The 18,832-nt window shown below is 37.4% G+C and overlaps 1 protein-coding gene across 10 annotated transcripts in view; it reads right to left on the bottom strand.

Moving 5' to 3' along the window:
• The window catches only part of LRRC7 (leucine rich repeat containing 7), a 493,923-nt gene that overhangs the window by 281,504 nt on the left and 193,587 nt on the right, over positions 1-18,832 (bottom strand). For all 10 annotated transcript variants that reach the window (XM_070405356.1, XM_070405358.1, XM_070405365.1 and 7 more), the window contains exon 4: positions 7,719-7,836. In XM_070405356.1, the coding sequence (XP_070261457.1) occupies positions 7,719-7,836 (118 nt within the window). The remainder of the gene's footprint in view (positions 1-7,718; positions 7,837-18,832) is intronic.

Genomic DNA, 18,832 nt, shown 5'->3' with positions numbered 1-18,832 from the left:
TATAAAACAATTTACTCCATTATGGCCATGAATCAGCTCTTTAAACAGGCAGAGACTATTTATTCAGAGATCACTCTATATAAAGTGCATTCATCACAGATGGACATGGGCTTCTATTTAACTATTGAATTAAGATATGCATAATAAAGGATAAAAGATGCATTTGTATGGAAAACATGCATTCACCCATGGATTGTTGCATGTAATTTGATGATTAGAAAGACTTAAGAGAGAAAGGGTAATTTGCAGATATTTCTCTCTCTCTCTCTCTCTCCTGGAGAGAGAGAGAGAGAGAGAGAGAGAGAGAGAGAACAGAATCTTTTACTGAACACAAGAGTTTGAAATCTCATTTTCCAGTTCATTTTTTTTTCAGTTCATTAGGTGTGTTTAGTGTTCCAAGTAGGCAAATGTTCCAAGCACTGAGTGTTTTCAATGTTTCAAGTATGCAAAAATTAAGAAATAGCATTTGTCCTTAAAAATGCATACTGTAATGGAGAATAAATTATATAATTACTGGATTCCTAGCCTATACCTAATAATAAGAGAATATGTATTTATATTGTAAGAAGCAGTGTACATAGGGTGTCCAAAAAATGTGTACACAGTTTAACAGCTGATAACTGTTAAATGAAAATGAAAATAAACACTGCCTTTATAATTATTCAAAGTGTGTGTATACATTTTTTGGGACACCCTGTATTTTCAAAATTGACCATATACTTGGCCACAATGTGAAAGTCAATAAATAATGAGAAATTAGTATCATTCTGACCATACAGTCTGCAACGTATCTCAATAAAAATGTGAAAACTAAAAAAGCTTTAAATATAAGTGAACTAACAAGCAAAATAGAGGCTGACTCACAGACTGATAGCTGTCAGGTTGGGGAGAGTTTGGGGCTGGGGACAGCAGGGGGGAGAGGTAGGGGATTGAGCAAAAAAGAAAATAAAAACTAATGAATGCAGATAACAGTGTGGTGATTGCCCAGGGGAGGGGTATTACAGGGGGTACAGGGGGAATAAATGGTGATGGGAGGAGAATCCACTTGGAGTAGTGAACACACAATACAGTGTACAGATGATGTGTGGTGGAATTGTGCACTTGAAGTCTGTATAATTTTGTTCACCAGAAAAATAAGTACATCCAATGGCAAAAAGTATATATTGGAATAATAAAAAAAACTGAATAAACCCTAAGAAAGAAGAGGAGTCATAATAAAAATAGCTGTAGTAGGAAGTAAAAATGTAGAAATTAATAATTAGAAAATAAACCAACAGTCAACCAATAGAGAGACTAATAAGATAAAAGAGTATTTGAACAATTAGCAGAGTAGAAAATCCTCTGGCAGGGTGACTCTAATAAAATGTATGAAAGACTTTCTTGAGAAAAATTGAAAACTTTATAGCAAGACATAAAATAAAACCTAAATAAGGGTAAATGTTTGTGGATTACAATACTTACTATCACAAAAATATAAATTCTTCCCAAATTAATCTTTAAATTTAAGCCAATTAAAAAAATTCCAACAGATTATCTGTGAACCTCAACAAGTTGAGCCTAAAATATACATGGAAGAATTGAATACTAAGAACAGCAAGATATATTTGAAAAAGAAAAGAAAGGAGAACTTGTATTATCAGAGATTAAAACTCAATATTATATTTTAGTAATTAGAACAATATGCTATTGGCACAGGAACAGGCAAATAAGCCAATGATGCAGGATGGGGAGTCTAGAAAAATGTCTTTTGTATGTAAAACAGGTAGAATTATAAATTAGTGGAAAACAAAAGACTATTTAATAATTGTTGCTGAAACAATTAATCTCTATTCATATGGAATTTTTATCTTATATAGCACAAAAAATAAGATTTAAGTGAATCAAAGGCCTAAATGTAAAAAGAAACTAACAGCTTGTGAAGAAAATATAGATAATACCTTTATAATATTTGGGTAGGAAAATTTTTATTAAATAAGCTATGAAAATACAGAATATAAAGAGAAGAGTGATAAATTTTAATACATTAAAATGTCAACTTTTCTATAGCAAATGGCATCTCAAGCAAAGTGAAAAGACAGGCCACAGGTTGGAAGATGATATTTGTAACTCATTTAACCAAGGGACTGATGTCCACATACATAATAAACAATCCAAAATAAAAATGTACCAAAAAGGACAATTTGTAGAGAAAGATACCTTACATTTGCCAATAAGAAGAAAAAAATAATCCAACTCCTCTAGTGATTAGGAAAATATAAATTAAAATATTGAGCTACTCTTCCATCTGATTGGGCAACATTTAAAATATCTAATAACCGCAAGTGTTGGCAAAGATATAAGGCTGTTGGAATTTTGTACTTTGCTTGTACAATTAGATCCACATTGGTCATCAAGGACAGATTTCAGAAACATAATGTGGAATAAAAAACTTGCAAAACTATACGTACAATGTATTAGTACTTCACTGAAATTTTAAACATACTAACTCTGAGAGGGAGAAAGTGCTAATGAGAATTTACAAGTTTCTGTAAGATTTTTTAATATATTTTATTGATTTTTTTTACAGAGAGGAAGGGAGAGGGATAGAGAGTTAGAAACATTGATGAGAGAGAAGCATCGATCAGCTGCCTCCTGCACACCCCCTACTGGGGATGTGCCTGCAACCAAGGTACATGCCCTTGACTGGAATCAAACGTGGGACCCTTCAGTCCACCGGCCGACGCTCTATCCACTGAGCCAAACTGGTTAGGGCAAGTTTCTGTAAGATTTTATTTACTTATTTTTTAAAAAACTAGAGTGTGATATCCAAAATAAATGTTAATATTTTAATCTCACGATAGGCACATTGTGGTCTCATTATTTACTTCATGCTTAAGATGCTTAACAGCTTAAATATGAAGACTATATAACTATTTTAATATAACTGTCAAATGTTTTCTAATACTGAATTGAGTTTTAAATGACGAATAAGATCGAGCCAGGTAAAAGAGTATGATAGATAATTTAGGCAGAGAAAATAATAGAGAGTCATGGAGATGGTGACTGCATTAAATATTTAAGTACCTTGACCATAGGTTAAAAAATGCAAATCACCTTTGGTGAGATGGGAGGATAGAATTGTGGGGACTTGCTGTGTTAGGGAGCCTACACTCTATCCTAGGTCAGTTGAAGAGTCTTAAGTAAATATAACCTGGTAATATTTGCAATGTGTAAAGATTGCTAAAGCTACTTTGTAGAGAAATGTGGTGGCAATAATGGGGATGCGGAGACCAATTAGGAGGCTATTTAAGTAGTCTAGGAAAATGAAAGAGACTAAATTAAAATTGTATGGGATCAGAGAGAAGAAAACAGACTTGACTATACATGTATTTTGAAGGTATATTTGGCAGGATTTGTTGACTGAATGCATATGGTAGACAGAATGCATATGGTACCTGTGTGGATAATAGTAACAGTAGCAGAGAGCTGGATAATGGAGAAAAAGCAGACTGGGTGGATGATGAGTTTGGTTTTAAATATATTATGTCTGGGGTGTTTGTGGAACATATTATAGTTATGTTCAGCATGCGGGTGGCTATATCAGTCTAAAGCTCAAGCGAAAGGTCAAAGCTTGACATGAAGTAGTCACTATCCCAAGGACCAAGGATACATGACAGATTAAAGCTGATTTTCGTGGTTGCTCATTACTTAATGCAGTGTCATTTCTATATTTTCCAGCACTCAGTCACAACACTCAACATGTCCTCAGTATAAGAGGTGAAGTCCATAGCCTACATAGGGTCTTTAAGATAAAGAGTTGTATGGAAAACACACTTAATTCTTGTATTATTATTTATTAAATATTTCATTATTTTCCATATAAAGAACTGTCAACCTACTTTTGCCCCACCCTGTATAAACGCACATCGAATATTTTAAAAGAATGTTTCTGTATAATGTTATTAACCTGCCAAACATTTATTGAGCACTGCTATGTATGCTGGGTAAGGTGTTAGTGGTTTCAAATAGAGAGATGAATAAAATAGTCCCTGATTTCCAGGGTTTCACAATCTAGTCAAATATATAGGGATATATAGATATTAAATTACAAAGTGAGATAAGTTTAAAGCAGAAACACACACAAGGCAGATAATAGGAAGTAGCAATCAATTCTGTTTGTGTACAGGCAAATTTCCCAGAATAAGTGGCATCTGAAACACCTTTTGAAAGGTGAAGATGACCCTGTCTGCTTAATGAGGGGCAGCAGAGGGGAGGCAGGAATATTTTGAAAAAAGAAAAAAACAGAGTTCCTTGTGTCACAAATAAATAGCTGATGCATTTGGGAATTGCCTGTGGATGAAATGGAAGGGAGAAAGGATAGCTGGAGATGTGGTGGGAGAGGTAGATGAAAGCTAGTCACGTAAATTATGTAGATATCTTTCTGCACTCAATAGTTCACTTATTCAAGGTTTTATTATAAAATAGTATCTTTCAATGATAAAAGGAAAAATTGTGAATCAACGTGGCAAATGGAAGAATTGAAAATGAAAAGTAAAGAGTGGAGGCCACAAGGACGACCAAGGTCAGCTTTAAAGTCAGCCTCCAGATGAGTTAGTTCATTGTATGGAGTCACTCATCGACTTCAAGCACATTTCAGGCTAATTCGTACCAGATTAAGTAGTACTTAAATGAGTGTGTCTAAAAATTAACATTCTATTTCTGTCTCTAATACCAATACTGATAGTGGTATTCTCTCATGATATTCTCTCGTGTCTTGACTCTTTTCCACCAGGGCTATTCCAGCCTTGCTAACTGTGATGCTGACACTGCACTTATGTTCTTCTATCTGCTCCTTTTGCACTTGAAAGATCCCCAAAGGATGTATTATGCTCCTTAAGTAACTGTCAAGGTCTCTGCCATAGAAGTCAGTGACAGCTTTTTAAGGTATGATTTCTGAAATGGGTCATGTGTTAAAATCTTTCACCGTATGTGTAACTTCCAGCAATGGCTCACTTAACCTTTTGTCCTGTACTAACTCCGCAGAGCGGCTTGCCATGTCTTGCATGTCGTTTTTCATAAATATTTCCAGAATATAGAGAATATAAACATAGCTAAAAGTCCCTAAATAATACTCATAAGGACTTTTAAGGATGCTCACAGACTTAAGTTCCCCAAATCTCATATTTATCAGGAGTTGTGTGTTTATACTTGGTGATGAATTTTTTTCTGATCCTCTTTAAGATAGATTTCCAGCCAAACCTTCCTGAAGATCAAGGGATATGGTATATTTATCCATCCTATATTTCTCAGCAATTAAAATTTGAAAATAGCATTTAATGCGTGAATGTATGTAAATAAATAAGCAGTATTAGTTGTTAATAAAGTGCAGAAATACCAATCCATCTAAATATGTGGCCTGTAAATCTAGTCTTAAAACAATAAAGGTAGAACTTAATGTCATCTTTTAGTGGGCCTAAGTCTAGTTGCTATTCTCTAAGTCTGCATATAGTCCTTTTAAAATTGTTTTCCTGAAAACACTCTAAGTGGTAAGTTAAGTTGGATAGAAGAATGTGCGTGTCCACTGTTTGTATTCTGACTGTTTCCTTCAAATGAAATGCTCCTCCTTTATCCAGATGCTACCATGCTTCATGGAAATCCTCAGGCTACATCATTTACTTGAGTTCTTCTCTAATAATAAAGCAGACTTAATTAATCTTTCTACTCTCTAAGAATTTGCAATTGTAATTTGTGCTATGTAATTAAACATTTCATTGTATTGTGTTTTTTATGATATTCACTGACTACATACAGGGGTTACTCCTCTTTCCCCGGTGACACTAAACTTCTCTATGACTCTTAAAGACTTACACTCTAGACATCTCACTAGCTATTCATACCAGTACATTTCAACAAGTGTCCCATGTTCATCCAGAATAACCTTTCATTCATGAACTCAGTTAATCATTATGTGTTGAGATCCTACAATGTACCACACACTGTTTTAAGCAATACAGATACACCACTAACAAACACAAAAAAATTGAGACATCATTGTAGAGAGCACCTGGGACGGCACATGGGCATTTCTTTAATTATTGTCAGCTGAAGCCAGTGGTGTTGGCAAAGCCAAGTCCTGGAAACACGTTTTGCCAAAAGGCAGGAGTGTTGTCAGCTTGACCTTCAGCCCAGGTGCCAGGGGGCGGGTTTTGTTATTTAAATCCAGCCAAGCACCAGGATTGAATATGACTCTGGCCCACCCAAGAATGCAAATAATCTCCTTTGTCTTGACTTTCAGTAAAACTTCCTGGTTTTTTGCTGTATAAAATAAATATGCTGTATTGGCTCAGAGTCACTGTCTCTGTCCCGGTCAGGTCAGAGGACAGTGGTCCCACCCGGCCCCAGCTTTTTCCTTCCATCTTTGTGTCTGTCTCTTTCTTTCATTTTTCTCAATCCCCAGCCGCCCCTACTCAAGAACCGGACCACTCTCTAGCCACGCTGGACGCGGAGAAGAGAGACATATTTACACATCATTGAATTTTACTTCTAGTAAGAGGAATCCAGACAATACATAAATGATGTAAATATATAGTATGTCAGTTTCTCTCATAAATATTATTAAGAAAATAGAGGTAGAAAGAAATAGGGTTTGCTTCTAGGGAGTAACAATGGAAAGATCTTAATATTAAACAGGACAGTCCAGGAATTCTTAGAAATGCCATAGTTAATGTGATCAAGAAATTTTCCTAGTGTCCTTAACAGATTAAATTAAGGTCCTTATTTACCTAGAATCAAGCCAATCTTATCCAACTTTTTTTTTTAAGGTGCTTAAATTATTATTTTCTTTTTTTAAAACAGCTCCATTAAGGTATAATTGATACACAAAAAACTGCACACATTTAATATGTGCAATTTGGTGAGTTTTGGATATATGCAAACTCCAGTGATCCCATCACTACAATCAAGTTAATAGACACATCCAACATCTCCCAGTTTCCTGTGTCCCTTTGTTGGTTTTATATTTCTTCTCCTTTGTTTTTTACCTCATGCGTGAGTGAGTGTGTGTGTGTGTGTGTGTGTGTGTGAACACTTAACAGAAGTTACATTTTTAACAAATTTTGAAGTTCAGAAGATCATATTTTCAATTATAAGCATTATGGGTTTTTTTTAAATATATTTTATTGATTTTTTACAGAGAGGAATAGAGAGTTAGAAACATCGATGAGAGACAAACATTGATCAGCTGCCTCCTGCACACCCCCTACTGGGGATGTGCCCGCAACCAAGGTGCATGCCCTTGACCGGAATCGAACCTGGGACCTTTCAGTCTGCAGGCCGACTCTCTATCCACTGAGTCAAACCGATTAGGGCTATAAGCACTATGTTTAACATCAAGCATATCTCCAGTCCATTATGATGTCTGAAAGAAAGGATTTATTTTTTTATTTTTATAGAAAATACCCCTGGTCCTTCACCACATACTGAGAATGAGGTAAACAGTATAACGGCAGTAAAACATTCTAAAATAGATTAAATAATATATCTAAATGCAAAGGGAAATCAGGCACACCAGTAAGAGAAGGGGAGAGAGGTTTTCTGTCATTAACTGATAAAGATTTAACTTTTCAATAAAGTTAACTTAGAGTTGTAACAAAATAGAAAAAGTATCATACCATTTTCTAAGAGAAAACATTAAAACATATTTTCAGTAAAAATTATTTAGAGATGAGATGAAATCTTACCATTTTTACTGATGTCGAGTTCTTTAAGGTTAACTAAACTAGCAATGGTGGTTGGCAGACTTGAAAGGTCATTGTCAGGAATACTTAGTTTTCGTAGAGCTTGACAGTTGAACAATTGCTGTAAAAAATAATGATTAATTAGAACTCAATTTGGTTCAATCCATTCATATGTAAACTCAGTAACAAAATTCATCTTTATAAATGTGGTAGTGAAAGGGCCAACTACACACTCTCACCTTCTTCCACCCCGAAACTCTCTCTTGTTTTCAGAATGTTTTCCATCCCCATGTTAGTACCTCACTCTTCTCTGCTGCTCAGATTCAAAACCCAAAGTATTCTACTTTTCCTCCTTCTGTTTACCATTCATGTCCAATTTGCCACTGACCCTATAGATTTTCTTCTTTGAAATAATTTCTGGAGTTGTCCCTTCTTTTTTATTCCCACATCTATAAGATTACCTCAATTCTCTTTTCCTGTCACTATGTTAGATTTCAGAAAGTAGCACTTCAATGTAATCATTTTTAAGAATTGTTTATATGACATGCAAACATTGATATATATTTGAGTACCTGAGCTCACATTTCTTTGTTTCCCCCTACACTGCTCATAAATATCTAATAAATGAGACATATAACCTCTGATACTTGGTGAAAAAAATCACTAGTGATTGGTTAATTTCTGCCATCAGTCTAAAGTACTAGGTGGGGAAATATGTAAAGTGAAAGCAACGGTTCTCAAATCCAGCATGCTTATCATCACTGGTGGGTGGAGGTGTTTGTTTAAAATGTGATTGTTGCGCTCTACCCAAAGACATGCTGATATAGTGGGTCTGGGATGGAAGTCAACATCTGTATTTAAAAATATATTTATTTATTTCTGAAAGGAAGGGAGAGGGAGAGAGAGATAGAATCATCAATGATGAGAGAGAATCATTGATCGGCTGCCTCCTACACGCCCCACACAGGGTTTGAGCCCGCAACCCGGGCATGGGCATGTGCCCTGACTGGAAACAGAACTTCGACCTCCTGGTTCACAGGTTGACACTCAACCACTGATCCACACCAGCTGGGCATCAACATCTTGTATTTTAAACAAGAACTCTAGTGATCTGGTTATTCTGATGTGTGTGTTTACAGTACCATATTTTGGGAAACAAGATTTTTTAGCTATGTCCATCTTATCTTGATTACTCAAGATATGAACAGCTGGGACAGAATCTTTATTCTTTTCTGGAAGAATTATCTTAATGAGATCCTTTCTGTTTGACATTTCTAATTATGTTTTGCTAAATTTCCACAGATGAAGTCTTTGGTAACCATGACGATGCAATTGGCCCAGAGTACATTTAACTACCACTTGTTCTTACATGTAATTCATTATTTATAGGCCGAAATGATGTAAGCCATAGTTATTATTTCTTAACTCATTAGTTCTTTTAAAAAATAGATTGTACTGGTTGATACTTAAGATGAAATATATATATTTTCTTGCTTTTGGTTAGTCACTTGTAGCTCCTTACATAGATTATTTGCAATACTTCATGTAGTGCTAGAATTTCAATATGCTGTACAGAAATGCTGCTACTATTTCTTAATAACAGTTAAAAATGTAAGTTTGATAGTTCCTATTAACAGCTAATTTTCCTTTAAAAATAGAAAAATAAATGTCTACACTCATGGTAAAAGTTAACTAAATTTTTGTCCAGTTTATATCATACTGCAAGGATTATTACATCTATATGCAATGTAATATTATAAATTCATAGATTTTTAAAAATCAACTGCCTCATGACTGTTGTTGGTCAAGTGTACTAACTATTCTTTAGTTAATAGATTATTATAACCATTTTATGCCAAATTTAGACAACTAAATTTCAAAACAGAAAGGCTTTTTTTTTTCTGTTTTTGAAATTTAAGTCCCATCATCTCAACTAAATTCTCAATTTTTCCCATAAATTAAAAAATATATTCCTGTATTCTTCTTTAACTTTAAATGTAACCATGTTAGGAACAAAATATATGAAAAATTTTCGATACTCTATTACACAGAGAATCCAAGACTTCTCTGGTATGGAGGCTAAGAGCATGGTGTTTGTAATCAGACTGATGTGGGTTCAATCCCCACTCATCTACTCACTAGCTGTATGGTCTTGGGAAAGTTGCTTAACATCTCTGAACCCTATCAATTTCCTCCTCTGTGAAATGAGGACAATAACATTACCTAACTTAAATGAGTTACTATTATTCATCAATTCTAAGTTCTGCATTTTTTACATATTAACATCTTTGATATTTGGGAGGCATATTACAATCAAGAGCAAGTTCCAATGTTTAAGGAGTGTTTCTTAGTGCTACTACAATAATGATGTCTTATAATCAATGGCCTTGATTTGATGAAATGAATTACTTGTGAACATGTAAAACTGATTGGCACATAGTAAGAGTTGATAACTATTAGACATTATTAATATTTATATATATGATACAGAAGCACATCTCTCTCTATATAACCTATTTCTTATTTTCTAGATGATGAGGTCTTTGAAGGTAGAAATCATATCTAATTCATCTTGGTAGCAATCTGTTTCGCCTTGCCTATACCCAAGTTATGAGCATAGTACATAGTGTGTGCTTAATAAGTATATTTTACCAAATACGTAGGTAAGTTGAGGGAAAATGAGTAAAGTATTCAGTTCTAACTGAAAGCAGTACATCACTGTATTAGAAGTTTCAGAGAGGTAACAATCTTGTGGAATTTAATTTCATAATCAAAGTGAACTTCTGAATGTGAGTTATGATGTTTATAACTTGGAAAGAAATTAAAGAGATATTTTAACGATTCCTTCAAGACTTAAGCTTTGAATGAAAATGAAGTCAAGGATGATTATGAAGTAACCATAATTCTTCAATATAGTATAAAATAGCAAATTAATTAATTACTAATTAGAGTAAGACTGTTAATGTTTATAGTTACCCTGCCTTTCATTTGGTATTGAAACTTCACATTTCAAAAACAGTGAAGTTGTTTTGAGTCTTGAAGTATTTGTGTATTAAAGGTCTTTTTCTGGGCCTAATGGAAGCAATTTAAACTCTGACAGAAACTGGTTTGTGAAGAGCATGCAATTTAAATTACTGACTCAAGAAAGGAATGGTTAAGTGTTTACTAAGAGAGCTGACAAAAAGAGAAAGGCCTGAAGATTGAAAATAAAAACACATTTGGGGCAAAAAATGTATATCCTAAAAGGAATTATGCATTCATCCATGGAAAACCATTAATTGATACCTGCTACAGGCTAGACACTATGCCAAGTACGAGAGGCACAAAGTAAACAAGCAATAGCTATTGATCTCAGATTGCTTACAAGTTAATATTCAGACAACAACTATAGTGGGAAAAATGCCAAAGTAAATATTAGGTATGGTAAAAACACACGGGTAGGATATCTGTACCAGATTATGTTCATGGTAGTGGTGGGGTTGACTCATGAAAATATTCCCAAAAGAGGTGATGAAAAAATGGATCACCAAAAAGCCAGCGCAAGTAAGCAGATGAGGAATAATACTGCACCTTTCTTGAAGCATCTAAAGATATTCCCATTCAAAATATGCATACTTCAAACTAGTTTCAGAAATTTGCTTGATATATGCAGAGACTTAGATTTTGGAGTGAATGCTCTGAGTCTACAACAGCTACATGCATTTTAAATAAATTTATGGAATACTAATTATATGCTAATGGTAGACATTTAGCACTGAAAATGAAAAATAAAAGATATTGCCAATTTCTGTCCTCAGCAGTATGGTGGACAAAATCGTCAAAGAAAAACCTTTCAGTGCAACAAAACCACACACACATTAATTTTTCCAATTTGTGTATGTAAAATGGTAACACCTTTTGCCAAATTACTAATAAAACGGAATATGTTTTCTTGTTTTATTCATTTGAAAAACGTTGTCATATTCTGGATACTAATTTTTGGACAGTTCTCTCAATATATGGCTCAACATTCCATTCTTTTTATGTTATCTATATATATAAAAGCTTAAGTGACCATCACGACAGGTCTACTGAAACCAGTCTCTATGATGCACACTGACCACCAGGGGGCAGATGCTCAACGCAGGAGCTGCCCACTGGTGGTCAGTGCACTCCCACAGCAGGAATGCCACTGGGCTCACCGCTGACAAGTGCAGCTGAGGCAGCGAGAACCTCTCCCACCTCCGCTGCAGAGCCACAGAGGCACAGTGGGGCCGGGATGAGCGGGAGCAGTGTGGTACCCCGCCTGGCTTGGGCTCCTCCCTGGCTGCCTGCCTGCTTCGCACACTGCTACATCCCCCCCGAGGGGTCCTGGATTGCGAGAGGGCGCAGGACAGGCTGAGGGACCCCACCTGTGCATGAATCCCTGCACTGGGCCTCTAGTCTTTCAATAAAAAGACATTTATAATAGTCAAATTTATTTGTTTTAATATGTGCACATGGTCTCCAGTTTTTTTCCTCCTGAAAGTCTTCATGCTTTGATTTGCCTCGTGTAGAATTTATTTTTGAGTATGATATGAAGTAAGGGTCCATTCTTTTCCTTTTATTGATGACCAGTTGTTCTGGCTCATTTTTTAAAAACAGCACCTTGTCTCTCTACTGATTTGCAGGACAAGTTCTATTGTACATCTGATTTCTACATAAGTATGGGTCCATCTCTGTACTTTCTATTTCTGTCCATCTCTCATTCCAGCTGGGTCATTTGAATTCTATGACTGGGAAATGTGCTTGAGCCAGAGAAGAAGGGGAAGGGAAGTAAGAAAATGCCTGGGGAAGGAAGAAAAAGCTCAGCCAGGGTTTGAGAGAGGGGTAGTTCTGTGAGCAGAAGGGTGGGGAGGGGTTGATTGGGAAGAGCAGGGCAGTCCAGAGAGCTGTCCTAGGAGGAACGACTCAAAGGAATGTTAGGAATGGCAAAAAATTAAAAGAGGTTCTATTGCAGTGATGGCAAACCTATGACACATGTGTCAGAGGTGACACGCGAACTCATTTTTTTGGTTGATTTTTCTTTGTTAAATGGCATTTAAATATATAAAATAAATATCAAAAATATAAGTCTTTGTTTTACTATGGTTGCAAATATCAAAAAATTTCTATATGTGACACGGCACCAGAGTTAAGTTAGGGTTTTTCAAAATGCTGACACGCCGAGCTCTAAAGGTTCGCCATCACTGCTCTATTGTAACCTTTGTGGAAAGGACTAGAAAAGGAAGGTTTTAGCCAGAATGTGAAAAGATGTGCGAGTCTGGGTTTTATCCTACAGGAGGTGTTCAGATGATGATTTTTATTCATTTCTGAGTCAGCCTTATGAATGCTGTCTCCAGAAAAACACACACACGCATGCATATGCAAGTTCTCTCTCTCCCTCTCTCTCTCTCTCTCTCTCACACACACACACTCACTCACTTGCGTCCAATTTCAAAGGACTAGCAAATCTCTGGAAGCCCATGGTGGCTGTGGACCAGGTAAAGGACCGCTGTGATGGGTCATGAAATGTCACTTCTAAAAATGCAAATGTGATCAGGTCCATCTGCTCATCCCTTTTCCATGGTTCTCTGCTTTCTTCAGAATAAAGTTCACATTTCTTACTGTGGCTTTCAAGGCCCTTCATCTCTCCAGTTTCTCACCTTGCCATTCCCCTGTCCCTGTCTCTTCCTCACACCTTCCCCTCTCTGTCCTGCATTACCATATCTCTAGCCACACAAGGCAGCTGCCAGTTTCTGCACTCACCATGCTCTGCCTCGCCCTTGCAAATGCCAGGTTTCTGGCTGAAGCTTTTTTCCACTGCACCCTATCCCACCTCCGCCCTACCTCCTTCTCTAAGCTCAGGCCTCCCCAACTTTAAGATCACAGCTCAAGGCCCGTTTACATGCTCCACTCATGCACTTTCACAAAATTCTGCATTTATCCCCACTGAAGCCTAGATGTCCCTATTTGGGAATTATTAGACTGTAAGCTTCTCTAGTCACTGTGGCTTCTTCAGTGGATAATGTGATGCTTGACACATGGCACCTTCTCAGTAAACAGTTGTTGTTTCATGAATATTCTTATACAGGGAAGTGACAAATCACAAGATAGTCACCACTTGTTGGAGAGCTTAGTGAATATGTGCAAGGCACTAAACTAGATTTTAAAATATATCACCATTAGTTCTTGCAACAATGTTGCAAGGAAGGTATTATTATTATTCCTATTTTGCAGGTGAGAAAACACAGGCAGTTCACTTTTACAAGGTCATCTACCGAGGAAGTGCCAGAGCCAGCATTCACCTTCAGTTTTGTCTGATACGAAGCCATTTGTATTGCGGCACGTTGCTCCCTCTGCACTGTCAGATCGTGCTCTGGAAAGATAACGGTGACAAGTGACAACAGTTGGAGGCTGCCTGGTAGGGGAGAATGAATAAGAGGAGAACCTTGAACCCATCCTAAAGGTCCCAGGAGGATGAGGGGAGAAGATTTAAATTCAATGGCTATTGAGAGCAAGGGCCTAAAGTAGAGTTAAAGGAGAGAATGTATGTTTTAGCACTTGGCTCACCCTGAAGTGCTACACAAATGCAAACTATTATAATTGGAATTAGCATTTTATTATCACCTTTATACTCTGGCTTGGGAAATCAAGGACACATTAAAAACACCATGAGTGTGAATAACTGTATACTAGAGCTGCTCCCTAGAAAACATAAGAAATAAGCTGTTTAGTTTTGCACCACAAATAAAAAATTATTAGTTGCTTGTGAATTTTAAAAAGATAAACTGTTTTCCTGAAAAGTTTCATATAACATCATAAATATTCAATGAGAGGGTGATGGATGCCATACGCTGGCACAAGTGGATTCCACCGGGAGAAGAACTGACTATCTAATGAGCTGGCATCCCGAGGTGGCTGGTTTCTTAGAAGCTCTTCCTTTGAATCCCTTTGAACGTGTGCAGGAGACAGTGTTTCCAAGTTTGTTTGAAAGCTGTTTCAAATAGATAATTACTTTGCACACATTATAATAAAATGTTTTAAAATTCTTTAGTTTAACACAAGTGTTGATAATTATCTTTGGTGAGAAAAGAGTCAACTTAAAAATAATAGAGTAAAAATGATTTCATGTATACACTTGAAAAATTGCAAGCTGCTAATTATGACGTTCATTTACTTTTTTCCCTTCCTCCTTCTCTCCCTCATTCTTTTTCTTTCTTTCTTCTCCCCTCCTTCCTTCCTGACTGCTTGTGCTTGTGAGCACCTCCTAAGCATCTACTCAGAGCCACATTGTGCCAGGACCCAAAGGTGAGAGAACAAAGTAGCCCCTTCCTCAAGTATACAATCAACAAGTAGCTATAAAATTAAATAAAATCCAATGTAAAAATACTATAAAATATGCTTTGCATATTGCCTTTTAGTCCAGAAGAAACATTCTTAGAACTTGCCCTTAACTTAGAGAATCTGGATTGTGAATCTGCCTGTCACACTAGTCTCCATGGCTCCCTCCCATCCACATCCGTCCCTTAAATGTTCCTAAGCAGGGAAGTGAGTGACTCAGAATTTTGCTTTTGAATAACAACTGGCACCTGTGACCAGAAGCAAGGCAGGTGGGTGATTAGGGAATACCCAGATGAAAAACAATGAGAGTCTTAGTGAAGGCACTGTCAGGAGGGATGGGGAAGGAGACATACTGGGAGGAGAAATCATTAAGACTTGGTGCCAGTCTCATATGGGCAGTCACAGAGGGGAAGGTTTTGTGGTGGGTCTCAGTAGCGGTGAGCTGTGAGCTGATGTGGGAGGTGTGGAGCCAGACAAGTGCTTGTGGCATAAAATAAGATTGCAGCTGTAGGAAAAGGGAATGCTTATAAACCCTTCTAGTGCAGTTTAGAAATATTGAATGTGCTGCAGAGATGAGCTCTTTCCTTCCCTGCGGAAAGATGGCAACTACAATAACTACCCAGGCATTTTATCCTAGAAAACAATAAATATTACTGCTGTTGTTTAAAATACAGATCCTTTCAGCAACAATTTGTACAAAGGCATTTCTCAGTCATTTTTTCCCCTTTGAAACAGCAAGGTTATTTTAGCATTTGTCATTGTCTTAGAAGAAGGGAATATATCTGTTATATTGGGATAACAGCTGTTCGTTTCAATATACAAGACGTGGCACTTCATCATACACATTCTTTGTGATACCAGTTACATTTAAAAAAATTTAGGTGAAAATGTTCTTTAACTTACATATTCATGATTACTTGATGGAAATAAGCGAATAACAGCAAGAATAAAATAGGAAAAAGTGAAAGCTGAATATAAAAGCACAGCTTAAAATTTATTTTTAAAGGAATTGTTTTGTTGATTTTTAGAGAGCAAGGAAGGGAGAGGGTGAGAGAAACATTGATGCTAGAGCAAACCATCGTTTGGCTCCTCCTGCACGCCCCCTACCAGCATGTGCCCTGATATGATATCCAACCAGCAACCTTTGGTGCACGGGATGACACCCAATGAACTCAGCCACACAGGCCAGGGCACAGCTTTGAATGCTTTTAATTTTTATTGTTGCTAGGCATTTGGGGAAAATTTCTGATAACTCTGCTATTCTTAAGACAAGTGGTGTGTGTGTGTTTGTGTGTCTTCATGTATATGCACGGGTTGCCTTGGTTTTTTTGTTGTTGTGTTGCTTTTTTAATAACTATTAGTAAAATTTTTGGTAATTTTTAAAAGGTATTAGCTTGTCTATGGAGAGTGATCAATATGGTGTGTGAACAATTGGTTGAATAGCATTAATTTAGACTTCCATACTAGTAAAAGATTTTAGATTTTTTTAGTAATCCTCACCCAAGGGTATTTTTTTTTTTTATTGATTTTAAAGAGAGGAGAGGGGAGAGAGAGAGACAAAGGAACATCAATTGGCTGCCTCCTCTACACTCCTTGACCAGGGGTCATACCCAAAACCCAGGTATGTGCTGTGACCAGAAATTGAACCTGTAACCTTTTGGTGAACAGGGTGACACTCTGACTGAGCCACACAGCCAGGGCAATACTAGTATAAGTTTTTGACCAGGTCCGTAAACCAAAGAGAAGATGGCTCATGGTATAGCTGGGATCTGTTCTCCACATCTAGTCATAATGGAAAAATTATAAACTTTGGTATCAGACAAACCTAGATTTGAAATCCGACTCCACCATTAACTAGCTACATACTATTGAGAAAGTTCTACAATTGTTTTCTAAGGTCAATTTATCATTTAAAAAGTCCAAATAGGTCATGTTCCTGTTTTATCTTTAACTACACACTGTATCAGGCAGAATTCCCTGACCACTCAGCTAAGTGGGATTAGTTTTCCCTCTACTGTGTTCTTATATAATCTGGCACACACATTTTTATAATCCACTTTTACCAACCCTATATAATAAAAGGCCAGAAGTCATAAGTGTCACGACCAGAACAACTGCTTGACCAGTCGCCATGAGGTTCATTGAGCACCTCTTGGTCCCTCCCCTGTGACCCACAGGCTCTGATCGAAGCAAGGTGGGTGGTGGGTAGGTGGAGCAGCGAGTGTGGCAAGCAGCAGCAGGTGGGCGGGCAGGGCGGCGAGTGCAGCAGGGTGGCGGGCGGGTGGGCAGGGCGGTGAGTGTGGCGAGCAACAGTGGGCTACTGCTCGCAATTTTGCACGCTGGGCCTCTAGTCCTATTATAATTATTTATGTAACAAATACTTAGTTAGATTCTAACTTTGAACCAAACATTATACTCATTTAAAGATTAAATAGACCAAGTCTCATAGTCTAGTGTCTTGCTCCTTAAATTCTGTTTCCATGGAGTAGAATAAGCATTCAACATATATGTCTTGAAAGAATAATCACATAGGTTTGGTAAGTGCAACTGTGGACATGCACTTATGGTCACATGAAGGTATAGAGGAGCATGAGGTAACTGCCAGTGAGAGAAGAATGGAAACTGTGGAGGAGGTGGCAGTTGAGATGAATCTTAAAGTGGCATATGAGACAGAGGAAACAGCCTGAGCTTAGAGGCATGAAAGAGTTTGGTGTTTCCAGCACACTTTATGTGAGAACAGAAGCAAGGAGTTGGAGAAGGAGGCTGTAGCCAGGCAATGAGGGGCCTTAGTCACATACTTTCCCCCCTGCAAACTAGAGAGGAGACAGGGAATAACCTTCAACGAGATTATGGCCTGATCATATTTACATTTAGAAATATCACTGTTGGACGTGTGAAGAAGAAATTGCAGGGGGGCAGGGATCATATCAATAAGGAGACTGTTCTGCCCAGCCAGTGTGGCTCAGTGGTTGAGCATCGACCTATGAATCAGTCGGGGCACATGCCTGGGTTGTAGGCTTGATCCCCAGTGGCAGAAGGCAGCCAATCAATGATTCTCTCTCATCGTTGATGTTTCTAACTCTCTCTCCCTCTCCCTTCCTCTCTGAAATCTATCTATCTATCTATCTATCTATCTATCTATCTATCTATCTATCTATGTTTTATTTAAGGAGACTGTTCTAGTCTGCTAAGAGATGGATGAGTGCCTGACAAAGGCTCTGTTCATATGGTAGAGAGGGGAGATTAGATTTAAGAAAAAGCTGGCAAAATTGACAGGACTGGGCAGTTGGTTTGATGAGGAAGGTGAGTAAGAAGTAAGAGTAAAGGATGACAGGGTCCTGGTATTGGAACCAGATGGTCACCCAACAGAGAACATAGGACAGGAGACAGGTTGAGACTTGTTGAGTGGAATATTCAAGTAAATACAGAAAGCATGCACAGATCTGAAAACCGAGAAATGGGGCTGAGCTAGCAAAGTAGATTTTTAAGTCTTCAGTGCGGTGGCTGAGAACATGAGACTGGATGGATGTGATGACCTAGAGAGAACGGGAACATCAAGACGCTCTCAACTCCTTTCCCCTAAGGTTGTTGTTATAAAAGCCACAAATGAAACTTTACTGCCCAGTTTCATGATTATCTAGTTTTTGCCTTCCTTGGCCTTCCTGTCGCATTTGACAAGGTCATCACTGCCTCCCTGGAACTCTCCACTCCCTTGGTTTGGTTTCTGTGACTCTGTTCTTCCTGTGTCAGCAGCCCCCTCACCCTGCCCTGCTGGC

Source organism: Myotis yumanensis, unplaced genomic scaffold, assembly GCF_028538775.1.
Source record: "Myotis yumanensis isolate MYYU_CA2020_CCGP unplaced genomic scaffold, mMyoYum1.0.hap1 SCAF_2, whole genome shotgun sequence".
In the NCBI taxonomy this organism is placed as follows: domain Eukaryota; kingdom Metazoa; phylum Chordata; class Mammalia; order Chiroptera; family Vespertilionidae; genus Myotis; species Myotis yumanensis.
Note: the sequence above shows the minus strand (reverse complement) of the source record. Positions and strands in the feature narration are given on the sequence as shown.